The sequence below is a fragment of the Cherax quadricarinatus genome, chromosome 2 (assembly GCF_038502225.1).
Source record: "Cherax quadricarinatus isolate ZL_2023a chromosome 2, ASM3850222v1, whole genome shotgun sequence".
In the NCBI taxonomy this organism is placed as follows: domain Eukaryota; kingdom Metazoa; phylum Arthropoda; class Malacostraca; order Decapoda; family Parastacidae; genus Cherax; species Cherax quadricarinatus.
In genome coordinates this window covers 65634307-65654306 of record NC_091293.1, presented here as the reverse complement: position 1 = coordinate 65654306, position 20000 = coordinate 65634307, and the positions used below count along the sequence as shown (strand labels likewise).

The 20000-nt window shown below is 42.0% G+C and overlaps 1 protein-coding gene across 1 annotated transcript in view; it reads right to left on the bottom strand.

Annotated features, from left to right (window-relative positions):
• Rab6 (RAS oncogene family member Rab6) overlaps window positions 1-20000 on the bottom strand; it is a gene marked incomplete in the record, with an annotated part of 227243 nt that overhangs the window by 53687 nt on the left and 153556 nt on the right. The window contains 1 exon segment of the mRNA XM_070088810.1: window positions 12261-12376. Within this exon segment, the coding sequence (XP_069944911.1) occupies window positions 12261-12376 (116 nt within the window).

Here is a 20000-nt window from a genome sequence, read left to right as displayed (position 1 = left end):
GCTTCAGCCACTGCCAGTCTACTTGACAGTGCACATACCATCTCTGATCCTACACCTGTCAGCACACCTGCCGACACTATTCTAGAATCTGGTAGCAGTGCTTCGTCAGCAAGTTCTGAGCCAGGAGTTCCTCCACCAGAGAATGGTGCAGTTAATGATCAGGGAACTATCACTGCACCTGATCACCTACTGCGCCGAAGTACGAACAGCAGGGACACATCTGTCAGAACTGGTAGAGGACGGGGCAGAGGACGTGGAGGAGGAAGACATCTACAGCGGTCTCACCCTCCACTAACACAGTTCCAGCGGCAGAATCTGAGGACAAATCTGCAAAACACAGGAGGTGCAACAAATCCTAGTCCACCCTCCCAGGCACCTAGGCCGTGCTCTCGCTGTCACCGGAAGGGGCACACTGCCAACAACTGCCTGCGAGATACCAGGTGTAATTACTGCTACAAGGAAGGACATAAGGAGGACCAGTGTTGGAAGAAAAAGGAACTTGACAGACAGGGCCACCTGTTTAGAGACCTGTTCTCAGAACAAACCAGCAGGATCTCTGAATTGGTGAACACACTCACACGTCACCCACTTAGCTACTCCTATCCCAGCCCAGCAGGTGGGATTGTGCCTTATACAAGACCACAGACTTACATCCCTGCAGCTGCCTCAGTACCCTACCTCTCTCAAGGGCAGGCACCTTACATTCCCTACACACCCACCACCTCAAGCTGACCATTTAATCATGAGGAGCCAGTCTATCAGCATCCTGTCGGCCAACAGAGGTTTCATTACTAATGTTGGAGAGCTCACACAGTTTTGTGAACACTCGACGTCCCGACATGATAACTGTTGTTGAAACATTTTTGGATGACAGGACTCCAGAAAATTTTGCAAGAATTGCTGGCTACACCTCATGGATGAGAAGAGGCAGGCAAGGGCAAGGAGGTGTTGCTGTGTGCTTCCCTAAAAGTGTTCATGCCCAGCACATTGATGTTGCCACCCCTACACATCTTGAAATTATGTTCTTCAAGCTCTGTATAAACACTAGTACCTCTGTACTAGCATGTGCAATGTACAGACCTCAGTGGCAACATGCAGACCCTATCAACTTCCTAATGGAAAATATTGACTCCCTTCTGCTACAACACAACTGTCAACTTATTATAATTGTTGGTGACCTCAACCAGCACCTTATACAGAGGGACTTTGATGACCTTCTTGCAGTGTTTGACATGAGAAACTTTGTTGATTTCCCTACTCATATCTCTGGCTCCTCCCTCGACCCAGTAGTGAGTGATCTGGCAGAAGTCATAGTCACTTGTCAACCCCTCGGCTATGTTGGATCGTCTGACCACAAGGCTGTTTTTACGACACTTAAGATCCCAACAGAACGAGGCGAGGAGTCCACACGCACAACCTGGCTATGGGAAAGAGGTAATTGGCCAGCCCTTTGCTCTGAGCTCGCCGCCACCGACTGGAATGCTCTTCTCCAAGGGGATGTTGACAACCAAGTGAAAGCCTTCACTGGACACATCCTTAATCTACAACAAGAACACATTCCTCACCGGAAATATGTGATGAAGCCTACAGATTAGCCTTGGTTTGGCTTTCGTTGTAGAGAGGCTGCTACTGCTAAGTACAAAGCATGGCGAAGGTATAAGAGACATCCTACCACCTATAACAGGAACTTGCACATGCAAGCCTGTAGGCATATGGGTGATGTTCAAAAGTGGGCCATTGCTAAATGGGAGGTGGACACTAAAAGAAAGCTAGCATCAGGTAGGGTAGGCTCCAAAACTTGGTGGTCCCTGGTCAAGGACAGACAAGGTTATCTGCCTGATGAACTTATTCCACCTCTAAATCGACAGGATGGGACCACCTCTAGTAGTAGTCAAGAGAAGGCAGACCTCTTTGCTGAACACTTTGCTACCAAAATGCAAGTTCCTGATCCAGCAAGGGACCCTCCTTGGCTAGCTGCAAGAACTGTGTTAAAACTGTCAGTGGTGACAATAAGGCAGGAGGAGGTGCATTTCCTACTTAAATCGCTTGACCAAGAAAAGGCTGTGGGCCCAGACAAGTTGAGCCCAAGATTGTTGAGAAGATGTGCAGACCAGCTAGCAGCACCTCTAACTCGCATCTTTCAGCACTGCCTAGTACAGTGTAAATGGCCCTCTCTATGGAAAGAGGCAAATGTAGTCCCTGTTCACAAAAAGAAGAGCAGAGCAGAAATCAGCAACTACAGACCAGTGTCACTCCTGTCAATCACTGGTAAGATCCTTGAGACAATAATCCCAAGACAAATGACAGTTTTTTGACTACCACTCACTACAGTGGACCCCCGGTTAACGATATTTTTTCACTCCAGAAGTATGTTCAGGTGCCAGTACTGACCGAATTTGTTCCCATAAGAAATATTGTGAAGTAGATTAGTCCATTTCAGACCCCCAAACATACACATACAAACGCACTTACACAAATACACTTACATAATTGGTCACATTCGGAGGTAATCGTTATGCGGGGGTCCACTGTACTTTGTGATCGTCAATATGGCTTCAGGAAAGGTTACTCTGCTGCTCATCTGTTGTTAAACCTCTCCACTAAGTGGCATCAGTCACTGGATGAATCCAAAGTCAGCTGTGTGATAGCACTGGACTTTGCTGGCGCTTTCGACCGGGTGTGGCACCAGGGCCTCTTAGCAAAACTTCAAGCACTGGGAATTGCAGGCTCTACACTATGTCTCCTCAGTGATTACCTTCATGGTAGATCTCTAAGTGTAGTTCTCAATGGAATGGAATCAGCAAGACATCCTATTTGGGCAAGTGTTCCACAAGGAAGCGTGCTGGGTCCATTGTTATGGAATGTCTACTTCAACGACCTTCATCTCATCCCAGAATCACATGCATATGCAGACGACTGTACACTGACATTCACTTATCCAAGAGAAGAAATGCCAGCTGCTCTAAGCTACATCAATCACCAGCTGAGAGCTATATCAGCTTGGGGAAATAGATGGCAAGTAACATTTGCACCTGAAAAACGCAAATGATGATCGTCTCTAGGCACCATGATGGTAATGCTGGTGCAGTAGTAAGGATGAATGGGTGTTGGCACCTGGAGAAGTTGATATCCTTCGGGTGAAATTTGACTCCAAACTAACCATGAAGAGCCATGTTGTAAATCTTGCAAACAAGGCAGCCAGGAAGCTTACAGCACTTCGCCGTATCTCGCATCTGCTTGACAGTAGGGGTTGCAAGATCCTGTACGAGGCACAATTATGCTCACACCTTGAGTATGCTCCACTTTCTTGGTTTGCCTACCCCCCCTCTCATCTGCGACTGCTTGACAGTAGAGAACAGAGCAAGACGTCTCATCTCTCGCCTGGACCCATCCTGGATAGATCTGTCATTTCAGCAGAGCCTTCAACATAGGAGGGATGTGGGTGGCCTTACTGTTATGTACAAGGCCAATATTGTCAAAATACCACACTTGGATCCACTTTGAGGACAGCGTGAAACAAGCTTTTATGCCACAAGACGGGCAGAAAGCAGCAACTTCACTCTGGCTGTACCCTTCTCCAGAACATCACTCCATCTGAGATCATACATACCCAGGATGACTCGAGTATGGAACACATTCGTACAGCATAATGATGTCAACGAGATAAAGTCAGTTGATCAAATGAAAATGCTGGCCCACAGATGGCTCCAACTTCATCATGTTCCCTACTTGTATGTCTCATAACAATAAAAATGCTTTCAAATGAGCTGATGTAGGTAACAGCTCTTAGCTTGCCAATAGAGTTAGGAATCCTTAACCTGTAATATAGCTGTCAATAAAGCTAGGGATCCTTAACCTTGTCAAACCCTGTGTAAAAAAAAAAAAAAAAAAAAAAAAAAAAAAAAAGAGATACAGAGAGAGAGATACAGAGAGAGAGATACAGAGAGAGAGAGAGAGAGAGAGAGAGAGAGAGAGAGATACAGAGAGATACAGAGAGAGAGATAGAGAGAGAGAGAGATACAGAGAGAGATACAGAGAGATACAGAGAGAGAGATGCAGAGAGAGATAGAGAGATACAGAGAGATACAGAGAGAGAGATACAGAGAGAGAGATACAGAGAGAGAGATACAGAGAGAGAGATACAGAGAGATACAGAGAGAGAGAGATACAGAGAGAGAGATACAGAGAGAGATGCAGAGAGATATACAGAGAGATATGCAGAGAGAGATATGCAGAGAGAGATGCAGAGAGATATACACAGTTGTACAGAGAGATATACAGAGAGATATACAGAGAGAGATACAGAGAGAGAGAGAGAGAGAGAGAGAGAGAGAGAGAGAGAGAGAGAGAGAGAGAGAGAGAGAGAGAGAGAGAGAGAGAGAGAGATAGATACAGAGATAGATACAGAGAGAGATACAGAGAGAGATACAGAGAGAGATACAGAGAGAGATCTACAGAGAGAGATCTACAGAGAGAGATCTACAGAGAGAGATCTACAGAGAGAGATCTACAGAGAGAGATCTACAGAGAGAGATCTACAGAGAGAGATAGAGAGCCACATTCAGTCAGCCAACCAACCACCCAGCCAGCCAGATACTTATTACACATGTTCCAGAGTTGTTTCTCTTTACTTAGGGTATAGGTTATACATTCTAGCAGGATGACACTACCAGTGGTATTCTCCCATTCCACTGTGTCGACAATACTTGAAGATAACAGTAACATATGATACTGTATGCGATGTAAAATTTACCATACAGTTCACTACCATGTATACATTATATACAGTACATAAATAATTAAAATATAACAGAAGTAAATTATGGTAAAAGGAATGAAATAATGATTATACATTACATTACTATGTAGGTAGTTTATATAGGAAAGGTTTGACATTATGCCCTACCCAGTATGTCGGCAATTTTCAAAGGTTCAACTTATGTCCATTTTGACTTACGACTGGTTGGTCGGAACCAAGCTTGGTCGTAAGTCGGATGGTACCTATAATTTTTTCACTGATAGGAACACTTCACAACTTCTCTTAGGTTCTAAAGAACTTATACCATTACTACTTTTGCACTTTCAGACCATTATTACGCAAAATTAAGGGTTATTTTCGAGCAACAGTAAACCACATAACAAACTGCGGATACCGGACCTGTGCATACAGGGGTCCTACTGTATTTTGCCTACCACACCGTACTACACTCCAGTGTAGAAGGAAAGGAGAAGAGGGGAGAAGGGAAAGTATGGAGAAAGTGGGGAGAGGATATATAAAATACAGAAAGGTATTAGTAGGGTTTTGGTGAGAGTTATCTCTACTCAGACTAAAATATTGACAAGTTCAGTATGCAGGTAACAGTTAGAGGTGGCTATCACAAGAAAACCAACAATTTAATTATTTAATCAACCATTCTCAACTAACCTTTACTAAAATGAACATTAAGGATTAATGCACTGGCAATAACAACAACAAAGAATTAAAACAAATAATGTCTAAATATCTGTAATGATCACAATTTATCTTAATTGCAGATAAGCATTTATAAGCCATTAATTAGCTAACTGCCAATGTAATAGGTGTGGAACACCCTGAGTCAGGGACCTACTGTGTAACAAAGCTGTTCATATGCTACCACCTACCACTGCAGCACTGCTCAAATCTACAGAAATAAAAACTTTGATAAATATATTTAAGCTGGCAAAGTTGTACCAGCCCACAGAAGTGGAGATTCAATAGAAATTAGTAACTACAGGCTAATTTCTAATTTGCTAATATTTAAAAAAAAAAAAATGACAATACATAAATGTACATAAACATTCATAACTAAACATTTCTAACACTTGCCAGTTTGGTTTTATTTCAGAAAAACGGTGAATAATGCAACACTTAAAATCCTCAACTCAATCTTACATTTCTAGAAAACAATGAATATTCAATGGGCCTCTTTACTAATTTCCGATACCTCTGATGAGTTTGAAGAGTTTTTCTACTCCCGGAGCTCAGCCATGAGCCAGAAAAGCTTTTCATACAGTAGATCACAGCATCCAGCTGTTTTAACTGGATAGAATCAGTGGCCATGCTCTCAGAGTCCTAAGTTAACAGACACTAATATATGACCATCCATGACAACCATGATAGAGTATAATGAACATTCATCGATGTTGAGGTTTATCTCAAATGTACACAAGAAAGCAGCATTGAAAATTAAATTATTTTGACTCCTAACTCAAGTCCTGATGAGCAGTATGTACAATGGAGAAATGAGGTAACCCTTTGGCAGGCTTAAATCTTGGGTAGCTTTTTTTTTTTTTTTTTTTTTTTTTTTTTTTTTTTTTTTTTTTAATGAACCGGCCCTATCCCACTGAGGCAGGAGTGACCTAAAAAGAAAAGCAAAAGTTTTTTCTTTTTAAATTTAGTAATTTATACAGGAAAAGGGGTTTACTAACACCTTGCTCCAGGCATTTTAGTTGCCTCTTAAGATGTGCATGGCTTGCGGAGGAAGAATTCTTTGGGTAGCTTATAAAGGTTAAAAAAAAATTAATGCAAGAGGGTTACATCTGAAAAGACCTGCCAAATACAGGCCAGTAGGCATAATGCATTACTCTTAACATTATGTTATAAAGTTGCAATACATAATAGCCTACTGGCCCATGCTAGCAGAGGGTCAATGAAGCTAAAAACTTTGCTAGCTGTAAAAACTGGTTGGGTAAAAATAATGTAGAGAAGGTAGGAGCTACCTAACATGGACTAGTAGACATACTGCAAACAAAATGGAATTTAGATAGTCTGACTGAACACCAACAGCCAGTTAAGTATGGCCAAGAGAGTTCAGCAATCTTCAAATACATTGAAACTTTGAACCATTTTATCAACTGGAATGAAGCTAATCTCCCACAAAAGCACCAGCTCAAACAAGAGGAAAATAACTGAATTTGCGCTGACACCAATAGAATGTTAGTATCTCAAAGGGACAATGGAAACCCAACCTTATTGTAAAATTTGCTCTATAGAAGCATATTTCACCTCTCCACCATTATAGTTACTGGCCCATGCAAAGTAGATTCTTCCCAAACCTTTACATTACAAGTGCCCAGCCAATTTTTATAGATACCAAAGTTTTAGCTTCACTGAGCCTCTACTAGCAAGGCTCAGTAGAATATTTTGTATAAAGATGATAAAGAAGTTGAAGAATTTTTGTAAAGGGAGATGGTTACATCTGAGAAGACCCTCTGCTGAATATGAGCTAGTAGGCATAATGCATACTAGTTCATATTCAGCAAGGTCTACTCAGATGTAACCTTCTCCCTTTACATAAATTTAACTTCTTTATAAGCTACCCAAGATTTAAACTCTCCACTGGCATGGCCCAGTAGGCCTCTTGTAAATATAAACACACATGCAGAATAATGTTATCCTTTATTGACTGTTTTACCCACACAGTGGGCTTTTTCAAGCCACAAACAAATTTACCTTGGGTGGAAGGTACACGAGTATTTATAGTCGGGTTCAGAATGCTGCATCTGATGATCTACCGAGTGGGGTTATAGTCTAAAATCTTGGGTAGCTTGGAAGGGAGATTGGATAAGTTTGTGAGCAGACCTTCTGCAGTGTTCCTCCATTCCTATGCTCTTATGTGGAATAGCGATGAAGTTTCTTGCCAAGTGGTTCAGCTATGTTATAGAAGCCATTGTTCTGGTTGAAGTTATTCGATATAGAGATAAGTGATGATTCCAGGATTCTTCGGTATCGAGTGTTGTCTTCTCTGGTGATAAGTCTCGAGTTTCTGTAGTTTATTAAATGGTTGTTTGAATTACGGTGTTGTACACAGGCATTCCTTGTATCATCAGACCTGCTTGCGTATTGGTGTTCTGAAATACGTGTTTGGAGGTCTCTTGATGTTTCACCCACGTATAATTTGCTGCAGTCATTACAATGGATTATGTATACCCCTGCAGAGGATGGAAGCTTGTCCTGTATTACTGGTAATGTCCTTGATGGTCATGGTTGAGAAGGCAGATACTTAGAATGAGGTATTGGAAAGGATGTTGGAAACGTGTTTGGCAATGGAGTTGGTAGGGAGGACTATGTATCTTCTCGGCAGTGTCTTCTCTGGGTGTGTTAAAGATGTCTGTCACCTGGCTCCATTATGTTGACGACGTTCTCCTCATAACTCCCAGACGCTTCAACGTTCAAGCTCTCCAAGACAAGCTCAACCAGGTCGAGCCCTCAATCCAGGTCACACTTGAAGTCGACAACACTCCTCCTTTCCTTGATGATCTTCTCTGCAAAGCTGGCCATGAACTTCGTTTTAAAGTCTATCGAAAACCCACCAACCAAAAATGATCTTCTGCACTTCTACTCTCACCCAGACACCAAAACTAAACGTGGTGTAATTGTAGGCTTCTTCCTGCACGCACTCAGAATCTGCAGCAATGAGTTCCTTGAGGAAGAATGCACTATAATTGAACAAGTATTTTCTAAACTCCACTATCCTCGTCACTTCATCAGAGACTGCAGAAGACGGGCATTAAACATCTTCAACACACCCAGAGAAGACACTGCAGAGAAGAGATACATAGTCCTCCCCACCAACTCCATTGCCAATCATGTTTCCAACATCCTCTCCAATACCTCATTCCAACTATCTGCCTCCACAACCATGACCAAGGACATTACCAGTAATAGACGGGACAAGCTTCCATCCTCTGCAGGGGTATACATAATCCCTTGTAATGACTGCAGCAAATTATACGTGGGAGAAACATCAAGAGACCTCCAAACACGTATTTCAGAACACCAATATGCAAGCAGGTCTGACGATACAAGGAATGCCTGAGTACAAAACCGTAATTCACACAACCATTTAATAAACTACAGAAACTCGAGACCTATCGCCAGAGAAGACAACACTCAACACTGAAGAATCCTGGAATCATCGCTCATCTCTATATCCAACAACTTCAACCAGAATAATGGCTATAACATAGCTGAACCACTTGCCAAGAAACTTCATTGCTATCCCACATAAGAGCATAGGAATGGAGGAACACTGCAGAAGGTCTGCTCGCAAACTTATCCAATCTCCCTTTCAAGCTACCCAAGATTTTAGACTCTAACCCCACTCGGTAGATCATCAGATGTAAAGTAAAAGGACACAAGTGCAACTAATGTGACATTTATTGTGGCAACGTTTCGCTCTCCAGGAGCTTTATCGAGCCATTACAAACAATACATGGACACAGAGGGTATATAAAGGCTCTGAGTGAGGTGCAATACTAGTGAGGTACCATTTCGATGTTCACTAGTGGTAGTAGTAGTAGTAACAAAAATAATACAATATGGAAGAGCAAATAATTCGTACATGAGTAAAAGGATATAAAAGCTATTACTTGGGTAACAAAAATAGGTTGGACAAATATAGACTGGAAAGAGGCAGGTTTTTTTTTTTTGTTTATTTTTTGTTTTTTTTTTTTTTTTTTTTTTTTTTTTTTGGTGTTCACTCTTTGTAATGTGCTTGTGTAGTATAACAGGAGAGACTATGTGATGGCAGGGTTTACTGTTTTCAGGAGGATTCTTGCTAAGACTTCGGAGATGGTGAAGCTGCCGTTGTTTTGTTTAATTGTATTCGAAACAGCGATCAGTGCTGATTCAAGGCACTTGCGTGTGCGAAAATTAGTTTCTTTGATCACTAATTGGGCGTCTCTGAATTTCATGAGATGATTGGTGGAATTTCGGTGTTGTACACAGGCGTTGTTTAAGTTGTCGTTCCTACATGCGTAAATGTGTTCATTGAGGCGGGCGTCGAGGTTTCTTGCTGTTTCACCTACGTAGATCTTGTCACAGCCTCCACAGGGTATAGTGTAAACTCCTGCATTGACTGGTTCGTGGTGCTTGGGTTTTGTCCTGGTTAGATCCTTTATTGAAGTGGTAGAAGCGATGGCGACTCTGGTGTTAGCTTGTGAAAGTACTTTTGAGACGTTTAGTGCAACCTGGCTGTTGGGAAGAATTATAACTTTGTTGGGAGCGGTGTTGATGCGTGGAGAATTGATGATCTGAAGAGCTCTTTTCTTGCAGTCTTTGATGAAAAAAGAAGGAAATTGTAACTCAGTGAATGTTTGGTGAATGTAAGTACATTCCTCGTCAAGAAACTCAGGACTACAAATTCGGTGTGCTCTTAGGAAAAACCCGATGATGATGCCTCTTTTGGTCTTGGTATCTTGACTGGAATAGAAGTGTGTGAGATCATTTTTATTGGTGGGTTTCCGATAAACTTGAAATCTTAGGTTGTTGTCTACTTTGTGAATGAGGACGTCGAGGAAAGGTAGCTTGTCATTGGACTCTTCTTCTAGTGTAAACTGAATCGCTGGTTCAACTGCGTTGAGCCTTGCCTGAAGATCCCGTACATCAAAACGTTTTGGAGTTATTACGAGGACATCGTCCACGTAACGTAACCAAGTGACGCTTGAAGGGATGATGTTGGTGAAGTGTTCGGACTCTAGGTGTTCCATGTATAAGTTGGCTAGGACGGCACTTATTGGGGACCCCATTCCCATGCCGTAGGTTTGTTTGTAGAGCTTGTTATTGAAAGAAAAACAGTTGAAGTTAACACAGAGTTCAATCAAGTCAACAAAATCTCCGGGAGGTAAAGGAACATTAAGGTCAACTTAAACAACGCCTGTGTACAACACCGAAATTCCACCAATCATATCATGAAATTCAGAGACGCCCAATTAGTGATCAAAGAAACTAATTTTCGCACACGCAAGTGCCTTGAATCAGCACTGATCGCTGTTTCGAATACAATTAAACAAAACAACGGAAGCTTCACCATCTCCGAAGTCTTAGCAAGAATCCTCCTGAAAACAGTAAACCCTGCCATCACATAGTCTCTCCTGTTATACTACACAAGCACATTACAGAGAGTGACCAAAAAAAAAAAAAAAAAAAAAAAACCTGCCTCTTTCCAGTCTATTTGTCCAACCTATTTTTATGTTACCCAAGTAATAGCTTTTATATCCTTTTACTCATGTACGAATTATTTGCTCTTCCATATTGTATTATTTTTGTTACTACTACTACTACTACTACTACCACTAGTGAACATCGAAATGGTACCTCACTAGTATTGCACCTCACTCAGAGCCTTTATATACCCTCTGTGTCCATGTATTGTTTGTAATGGCTTGATAAAGCTCCTGGAGAGCGAAACGTTGCCACAATAAATGTCACATTAGTTGCACTTGTGTCCTTTTACTTTACATATTGTCGGTAATTCTACCAACTTTATTACAGATCATCAGATGCAGCATTCTCCACCTGACCACAGCATTCTGAACCTGACTATAAATACTCGCATACCTTCCACCCCAGGTAGATCTGTTTGTGACTTGAAAAAGCCCACTGTGTGGGCAAAACATTGTTAATAAAGGATCACATGATACTGCATATGCGTTTATGTTTCCATTGTGTCTATTTTATACCATTTATTTCCAAGCCTCTTATAGCTTTTCAGCTGACCTGTGACCCTTATATAAGGTGCCCTCCTACTTCTAATGTACATAATTCCAGTTGGGAGTCTAAATGTACAATTTCTTTTTAATTACTGTTTTCTTAATTACAAGTGGGATACTGCAACTTTGCCTATCAATACAGGAGGTGCAGCATCTTAGGCCTCTTATTTTTCATTTACAACAATGAGTTCCCAGGACCTCAACCAGTTCTGTTGGCAGATGACAAGTTTCATCTCAGTTATCCCAAACGTTTAACTACCTGAGTAATCACTCCATGCAAATAAAAGGCCAAAAATTATAGAACACACTACCAGAAGAATCAAGATGATCCTAATCTATTTCAAAAATAGTTCAACACTTGAATTTCATGTAAATTAACATACTGAATATTAATACAAATGTTTAATACACCAAATGCAACCTGTTTATAAAAAGATTCCTATCAGCATTCACACTAACCCCAATAATGACTACAGCTAAAACTTTAATACAATTTTATATTACCATTTCTATATATTAACATTGCTGTTTTGATATATTTAATAATTATTTCAGGTAGAATAATTAAACAGTGCTCAAATAATCTAAGTTCAACTACATAATGTCAAGTAGTTTTATATTCTAGTTTTAGTCTGCCAAGATGCACTGCATAACCAGGGACTTTTCAACATGTGAAATAAATGCTATTTAACTTTTTAGCAACACGTACATTTCAAAAACAAAATTTGCTTTTTTGTTTTGCTCACCTGTCTTTTGTCTGAAAGATCAGTCTTATTTCCCACCAACATAATGATCACATCACTACCACGCTCAGTTCGAACATCATCTATCCATTTTGATGTCTGGTGGAAGGAATTAGCATCTGGCAATGGGGAGAGTAAAAATGAATAAATTTGCATTGTCAATTAAATCAATTTAGTTGAACACCCTGGAGGATCCAAGGTGGCCAGAGAAGTTTAGCCAAAGAAACAGAAAAATTATATTAGTAGGATGTTACATTGTTATGCAGGTTTCTGCATTGCATTTAAATATATATAGTGGAGGTGTGCACCATAATTTTACTATGTTAAACAAATGCGAAACATAATTCTATAAATAATGTTACACATTTGTGGAAGAGGGTAAGGTACCTAGGGATTGGCAGAGAGCATGCATAGTTCCTTTGTATAAAGGCAAAGGGGATAAAAGAGTGCAAACATTATAGGGGAATAAGTCTGTTGAGTATACCTGGTAAAGTGTATGGCAGAGTTATTATTGAAATACATAATTAAGAGTAAGACAGAGTAGGATAGCAGATGAACAAGGAGGCTTTAGGAAAGGTATGGGGTGTGTAGACCAAGTGTTTACAGTGAAACACATAGGTAAACACATAGGTAAACACATAGATAAGGGTAAAGAGGTTTTTGTGGAATTTATGGATTTAGAAAAGGCATATGACAGGGTGGATAGGGGAGCAATGTGGCAGATGTTGCAGGTGTATGGTATAGGGAGTAGGTCACTGAAAGCAGTGAAGATTTTTTACGAGGATAGTGAGGCTCAGGTTAGAGTATATAGGAGAGAGGGAGATTATTTCCCAGTAAAAGTAGGCCTTAGACAAGGATGTGTGATGTCACCATGGTTGTTCAATATATTTATAGATGGGGTTGTAAGAGAAGTGAATGCTAGGGTCTTGGCAAGAGGTATGGAGTTAAAAGATAAAGAATCAAACACAAAGTGTTTGACTGTTTGCTGATGACACGATGCTTTTGAGAGATTCTGAAGAGAAGTTGCATAGGTTGGTGGATGACTTTGGCAGGGTATGTAAAAGAAAATTAAAAGTGAATATAGGAAAGATTAAGGTTATGAGTATAACAAACAAATTTGGTGACGAAAGACTGGATATCAGATTGGAGGGAGAGTATGGAGGAGGTAAATGTATTCAGATATTTGGGAGTGGACGTGTCAGCAGATGGGTCTATGAAGGATGAGGCGAATCACAGAATTGATGAGGGTAAAAAGGTGAGTGGAGCACTTAGGAGTCTGTGGAGACAAAGAACTTTGTCCTTGTAAGCAAAAAGGGAAATGTATGAGAGTATAGTTGTACCAACACTCTTGTATGGGTGTGAAGCAAGGGTGATGAATGTTGCAATGAGGAAAAGGCTGGAGGCAGTGGAGATGTCATGTCTGAGGGCAATGTGTGGTGTGAATATAATGCAGAGAATTCGTAGTTTGGAAATTAGAAGGTGTGGGATTACCAAAACTATTATCCAGAGGACTGAGGAGGGGTTGTTGAGGTGGTTCAGACATGTAGAAAGAATGGAACACAATGGAATGACTTCAAGAGTGTATAAATCTGTAGCGGAGGGAAGGCGGGGTAGGGGTCAGCCTAGGAAGGGTTGGAGGGAGGGGGTAAAGGAGGTTTTGTGCACGAGGGGCTTGGACTTCCAGCAAGCGTGCATGAGCACGTTAGATAGGAGTGAATGGAAACAAATGGTTTTAAGGACTTGACATGCTGTTGGAGTATGAGCATGGTAACATTTATGATGGAATTCAGGAAAACCAGCAGGCCGGACTTGAGTCCTGGAGATGGGAAGTACAGTGTCTACACTCTGAAGGAGGTGTGATAATGTTGCAGTTTTCAACTGTAGTGTAAGCACACACCCAAACACAACACAACACAACACAACACAACACAACACAACACAACACAACACAACACAACACAACACCAGACTCACACATACACTCCCCCCCTCCCCCACCCTCTTTCACCCTCCCCCTCCCCACCTCTCCCTCCTTCCCCCTCTCCCCCTCCCACTCACCCACTTGCTTCACTCTCCTTCCCACTCCCCCTCCCCACTACTCTCCCACATAGCCACAGTTCCTCCTCTACCTCCCCCCCCCCCACACTCTGACATACACAATACTAACCTAACATACAGAATTACATAGATTTCCCACTCTGAGGCAATCAGGATAAAACAAAAATGGGTTGCCAAAGAGCAACAAGAAAAACCAAGGGACAGGAGGAGGAAACTGCAAAGGAAGATTGGGCAGAAGAGCTCACAAAAAGGGAACATGAATGGGAAAAGAAACAAGAACAACTTAGCATGAGAATGGAAGAGAGGATAGACATGGAAAGCAGGAAGTGGGAGGTGCAAGTCAAAGCAGCAGAGGCCAGGATACAGAGTTAGGAAGAGGAACTGAAAAATCTGAAACAGCCTAAAGAACTAAAGAACATTTTGGGATTGACAACAGAGACTGCTACCTCAGTCACAAATAAGGGGACTGTAGGGAAAGAAGGAGCAAAACTGCATGTAGAAGCTCAATCAGTGGAGACTGTAGTAAATGAAAGAGCTAAGCTATATGTGGAGGCCCTAACAGACCACAGCAGAGCCCAGGGAAAGCCGAGAAGGGAAAAATGACAGGCCACTGAGCCCAAGTACATTAGCTAGTGAAACTGAAGAAAGGAAAGCTGCAATGGAGGAAATCAAATTGAATGAGGGGATACACAGGGATATGCAGTGGGAGAATGAAAGGGTGAGGTCAGTCTTTGTGTATGGGCTCCAGGAAGTTGAAGGGGAAACATATGAAGCAAGAAAACAAGGGGAAAAAAAAGCAATTGAAAGCATCATGAAAGCAATAGGAGAAGACAACATGACCCAGCTGGAAAATTTTCGGAGAATAGGGGGGTATGTAAAAAAAAGAACCCGGCCAGTGAAAGTGACCTTCAAGGCAGAATCGACTCTGAACAGGATCTTGCAGGAGAAAGCACGATTAAGGGACATGCCGGCATACAGGAAGGTGTATCTCGACCACGACAGAACACAAGCAGAAAGGCAGAAACAGAGATGGTACAAAGGCGAAAGGAGGAAAGAGAGGGGATGGAGAAGACAGACAGGAGATCCCAGACACAGGAAGATCAAATACAGCCTCCCTCACAACTTCCTATAGAAGCCTCCCAACCAGGTCAACCCCAGTGCAACCAAACACACTAAACCAAAACACCCATGCCACATCCAATGCCCCCACCCACTGCATTACAAACTCCACCCCCACAGCAACCACCCATAGTTCCTTATCAGGTCTCCCACTTCCCCAACCCCAATACACCTCCCAGACCACAATCTTAGAAAAGAAGTTGAAGGTGTGGTATACAAATGCAGATGGAATAACAAATAAGTATGAGGAGTGGCACGAAAGAATCAAGGAGACATCCCCAGACATAATAGCACTCACAGAAACAAAACTCACCAGAATAATAACAGATTCAATCTTTCCATCCGGATATCAAATCCTCAGGAAAGACAGAGGGAGGAGAGGGGGAGGAGGAGTTGCACTGCTCATTAAAAACCAGTGGGGGTTTGAGAAAATGGAAGGAATGGATGGCATGGGCGAAAGGGACTACTTAGTAGGAACAATCCAGTCTCAGGGACATAAGGTGATAATTACAGTAATGTACAACCCACCACAGAACTGCAGGAGGCCAAGAGAAGAATACGATGAGAGCAACAGAGCAATGGTCGACACTAGCCGAGGTGGCCATGAGAGCACACATGGGGGGAGCAAAGTTACTAGTTATGGGTGATTTCAATCACAAGGAGATTGACTGGGAAAACCTGGAGCCCCATGGGGGTCCCGAAACATGGAGAGCCAAGATGATGGATGTGGTACTGGAAAACCTCATGCATCAACATGTTAGAGACACTACCAGAGAGAGGAGAGGATGAACCAGCAAGACTGGATCTTGTATTCACCTTGAGTAGTTCTGACATCGAGGATATCATGTATGAAAGGCCCCTGGGAGCTAGTGATCATGTGGTTCTGTGCTTCGACTACATAGTTGAGCTCCAAGTGGAGAGAGCAGCAGGAATAGGGTGGGAAAAAACAAACTACAAAAGGGGGAACTACTCAGGCTTGAGGAACTTCTTTCAAGACATTCAGTGGGAGAGGGAACTGACAGGAAAACCAGTACAAGAAATGATAGACTATGTTGCAACAAAATGCAAGGTGGCAGAGGAGAGGTTTGTTCCCAAGGGAAACAGAAATAATGGGAAGAACAGAACAAGTCCTTGGTTCACCCAAAGGTGTAGGGAGGCAAAAACTAGGTGTACTAGAGAATGGAAAAGGTACAGAAGACAGAGAACTCAGGAAAATAGAGAGATTAGCCAAAGAGCCAGAAACGAATATGCACAGATAAGAAGGGAGGCTCAGCGGCAATACGAAAATGACATAGCATCGAAAGTCAAGACTGACCTGAAGCTGTTGTACAGCCACATCAGGAGGAAAACAACAGTCAAGGACCAGGTAATCAGACTGAGGAAGGGTGATGGATAATTCACAAGAAACGACCGGGAGGTATGTCAGGAGCTCAACACAAGATTTAAAGAAGTATTTACAGTGGAAACCAGTAGGACTCCAGGAAATCAGAGCAGGGGGGTGCACCAGCAAGTGCTGGATGAGGTACATATAACCAAGGAGGAGGTGAAGCTGCTGCTATGTGAACTTGACACCTCAAAGGCAGTGGGACCAGACAACATCTCTCCATGGGTCCTTAAAGAGGGAGCAGACACATTGTGTGTACCATTAACAAAGATCTTCAACACATCATTTGAAACTGGGCAACTCCCCAAGGTATGGAAGATGGCAAATGTAGTCTCAATTTTTAAAAAGGGAGACAGACATGAGGCACTAAACTACAGACCTGTATCACTAACGTGTATAGTATGCAAGGTCATGGAGAAGATCATCAGGAGGAGAGTGGTGGAGCACCTGGAAAGGAACAAGTGTATAATTGACAACCAGCATGGTTTCAGGGAGGGAAAATCCTGTGTCACAAACCTACTGGAGTTTTATGACAAGGTGACAGAAGTAAGACAAGAGAGAGAGGGGTGGATCGACTGCATTTTTTTTTGGACTGCAAGAAGGCCTTCGACACAGTTCCTCACAAGAGGTTACTGCAAAAGCTAGAGGATCAGGCACACATAACAGGAAAGGCACTGCAATGGATAAGAGAATACCTTACAGGGAGGCAACAACGAGTCATGGTACGTGACGAGGTGTCAAAGTGGGTGCCTGTGACAAGCGGGGTTCCACAGGGGTCAGTCCTAGGACCTGTGCTGTTCTTGGTATATGTGAATGACATAACGGAAGGGATAGACTCAGAAGTGTCCTTGTTTGCGGACGATGTGAAGTTAATGAGAAGAATCAAATCGGATGAGGATCAGCAGGACTACAAAGAGACCTGGACAGGCTACAAGCCTGGTCCAGCAACTGGCTCCTTGAGTTTAACCCCGCCAAATGCAAAGTCATGAAGATTGGGGAAGGGCAAAGAAGACCGCAGACACAATATAGTTTAGATGGCCAAAGTCTGCAAACCTCACTCAAGGAAAAAGATCTGGGGGCGAGTATAACACCGAGCACATCTCCTGAGGCGCACATCAATCAGATAACTGCTGCAGCATACGGGCGCCTGGCAAACCTACGGATAGCGTTCCGATACCTCAGTAAGGAGTCGTTCAAGACTCTGTATACCATTTACGTCAGGCCCATACTGGAGTATGCAGCACCAGTTTGGAATCCACACCTAGTCAAGCACGTCAAGAAATTAGAGAAAGTGCAAAGGTTTGCAACAAGACTAGTCCCAGAGCTACGGGGATTGTCCTACGAAGAAAGGTAGAGGAAAATCGGCCTGACGACACTGGAGGCCAGGAGGGTCAGGGGAGACATGATAACGACATATAAAATACTGCATGGAATAGACGAGGTGGACAAAGACGGGATGTTCCAGAGATGGGACACAGACACAAGAGGTCACAATTGGAAGTTGAAGACTCAGATGAATCAAAGGGATGTTAGGAAGTATTTCTTCAGTCATAGAGTAGTCAGGCCGTGGAATAGCCTAGAAAGTGTAGTGGAGGCAGGAACCATACATAGTTTTAAGGCGAGGTATGATAAAGCTCATGGAGCAGGGAGAGAGAGGACCTAGTAGCAATCAGTGAAGAGGCGGGGCCAGGAGCTATGACTCGACCCCTGCAACCACAAATAGGTGAGTACAGTGATGGAGTGAATGATGAAAGTTTTTCTTTCTCGGGCCACCCTGCCTTGGTGGGAGATGGCCGAAGAGTTAATTAAAAAAAATATTTCCGAGGGTGGCTATGAGCCACAGGAAGTGGTTAAGACTTGCTGATGATGCAAGTCTTCAATGGAAGATGACAGCAGGAAAAAAAAAGTGTGATGGACTTAAAGGCAAAAGATCACTTCAGCTTGCTACTTTGCAAGTCTGTGCAAGTCTGTGGTCATTTACCACTGCAAAACTACCTTATTAACCTTTTCACTATAGACCCCTCCCCTCCCCCCGATTCTAAACTCACTCTGTTCAAAATTTTTTTTTCTTACGAAAATCTTAATATTTTTCTGAATGTTTTAACCCTTTGACTGTCGCAAGCCCCTTCTGAAACTCATTTTATGTTGCAAAATTTTTGGAAATTTTTTTTTCTTATGAAATGATAGAGAATATTTTCTCAATGGTAATGACACCAAAAGTATGAAATTTGGTCGAAAACTCACGGAATTACACTCCTGCGAAGTTAGCTGTCTCAGCAACATATATGCATCGGCAATTTCGCTGACTTTGAGCCCCATTTTTGGCCAATTCCATTGTTCCAGTTGACCAAACTCGTAGTTATTTCTTTAGAACTCCATTTTTTCTATCAGTCGAGTACAAGAAACCGCCCATTTACTGATTTGAACTACCCAATAAAGTGGTCAGAAATTAGCAATTTGGCCAATTTCACACAAATTAAAAAAGATGCCAATTTCAAAATAGGGTCCAGAATAAACAATGTAGACATTCTTGGCACTAAAATGACGTATCCTCTGTTCATTAGTCACGTCTCACGGCCCCTCTTATATTACTATTGCTTTCTATTTTGATTTTTTATTCACACAAAAAATACAAAATTTACTGTTATGCAGACCACTGCATTGTAAAAATGGAATAACTAATATCAGTGCACTAGCAAAAGAATATTAGACTCACCAGCTGACGTGCATTGGACATGTGTGATTTGCTTACTCCTGAACATTGGTAAAAACCGAACATTTCCGCTACTTTGAGCTCAATTTCAAGGTCGTTTTCATTGTGAAACTAATCAAAATCATCTCTATTTCTTTAATATGTTTTCCATTTTATCACAAGAGACCATGAAAACAAGAATACATGATAAATACTATACGAAAATACACCTCAAAGTTGGCATTTTAATCCAAAAAAATTCAGTTTTTTTTTCCTCATTATGCACTGCGTGCTGCAGGATTTTTATGTGGTGCATACTGACCACACAGACCCATTCTCTCACATGTGGGCCTACCAGCTTTCTCCTGCTTGATTTGAAGCTGCTAGAATTGAGTATACATACGTCCGAAACACTGGCTCGTAAGATGTATATATACGACCAAAACGGTCAAAGGGTTAAAAGAATTTTTTTTTTACTATCAGTACTTAC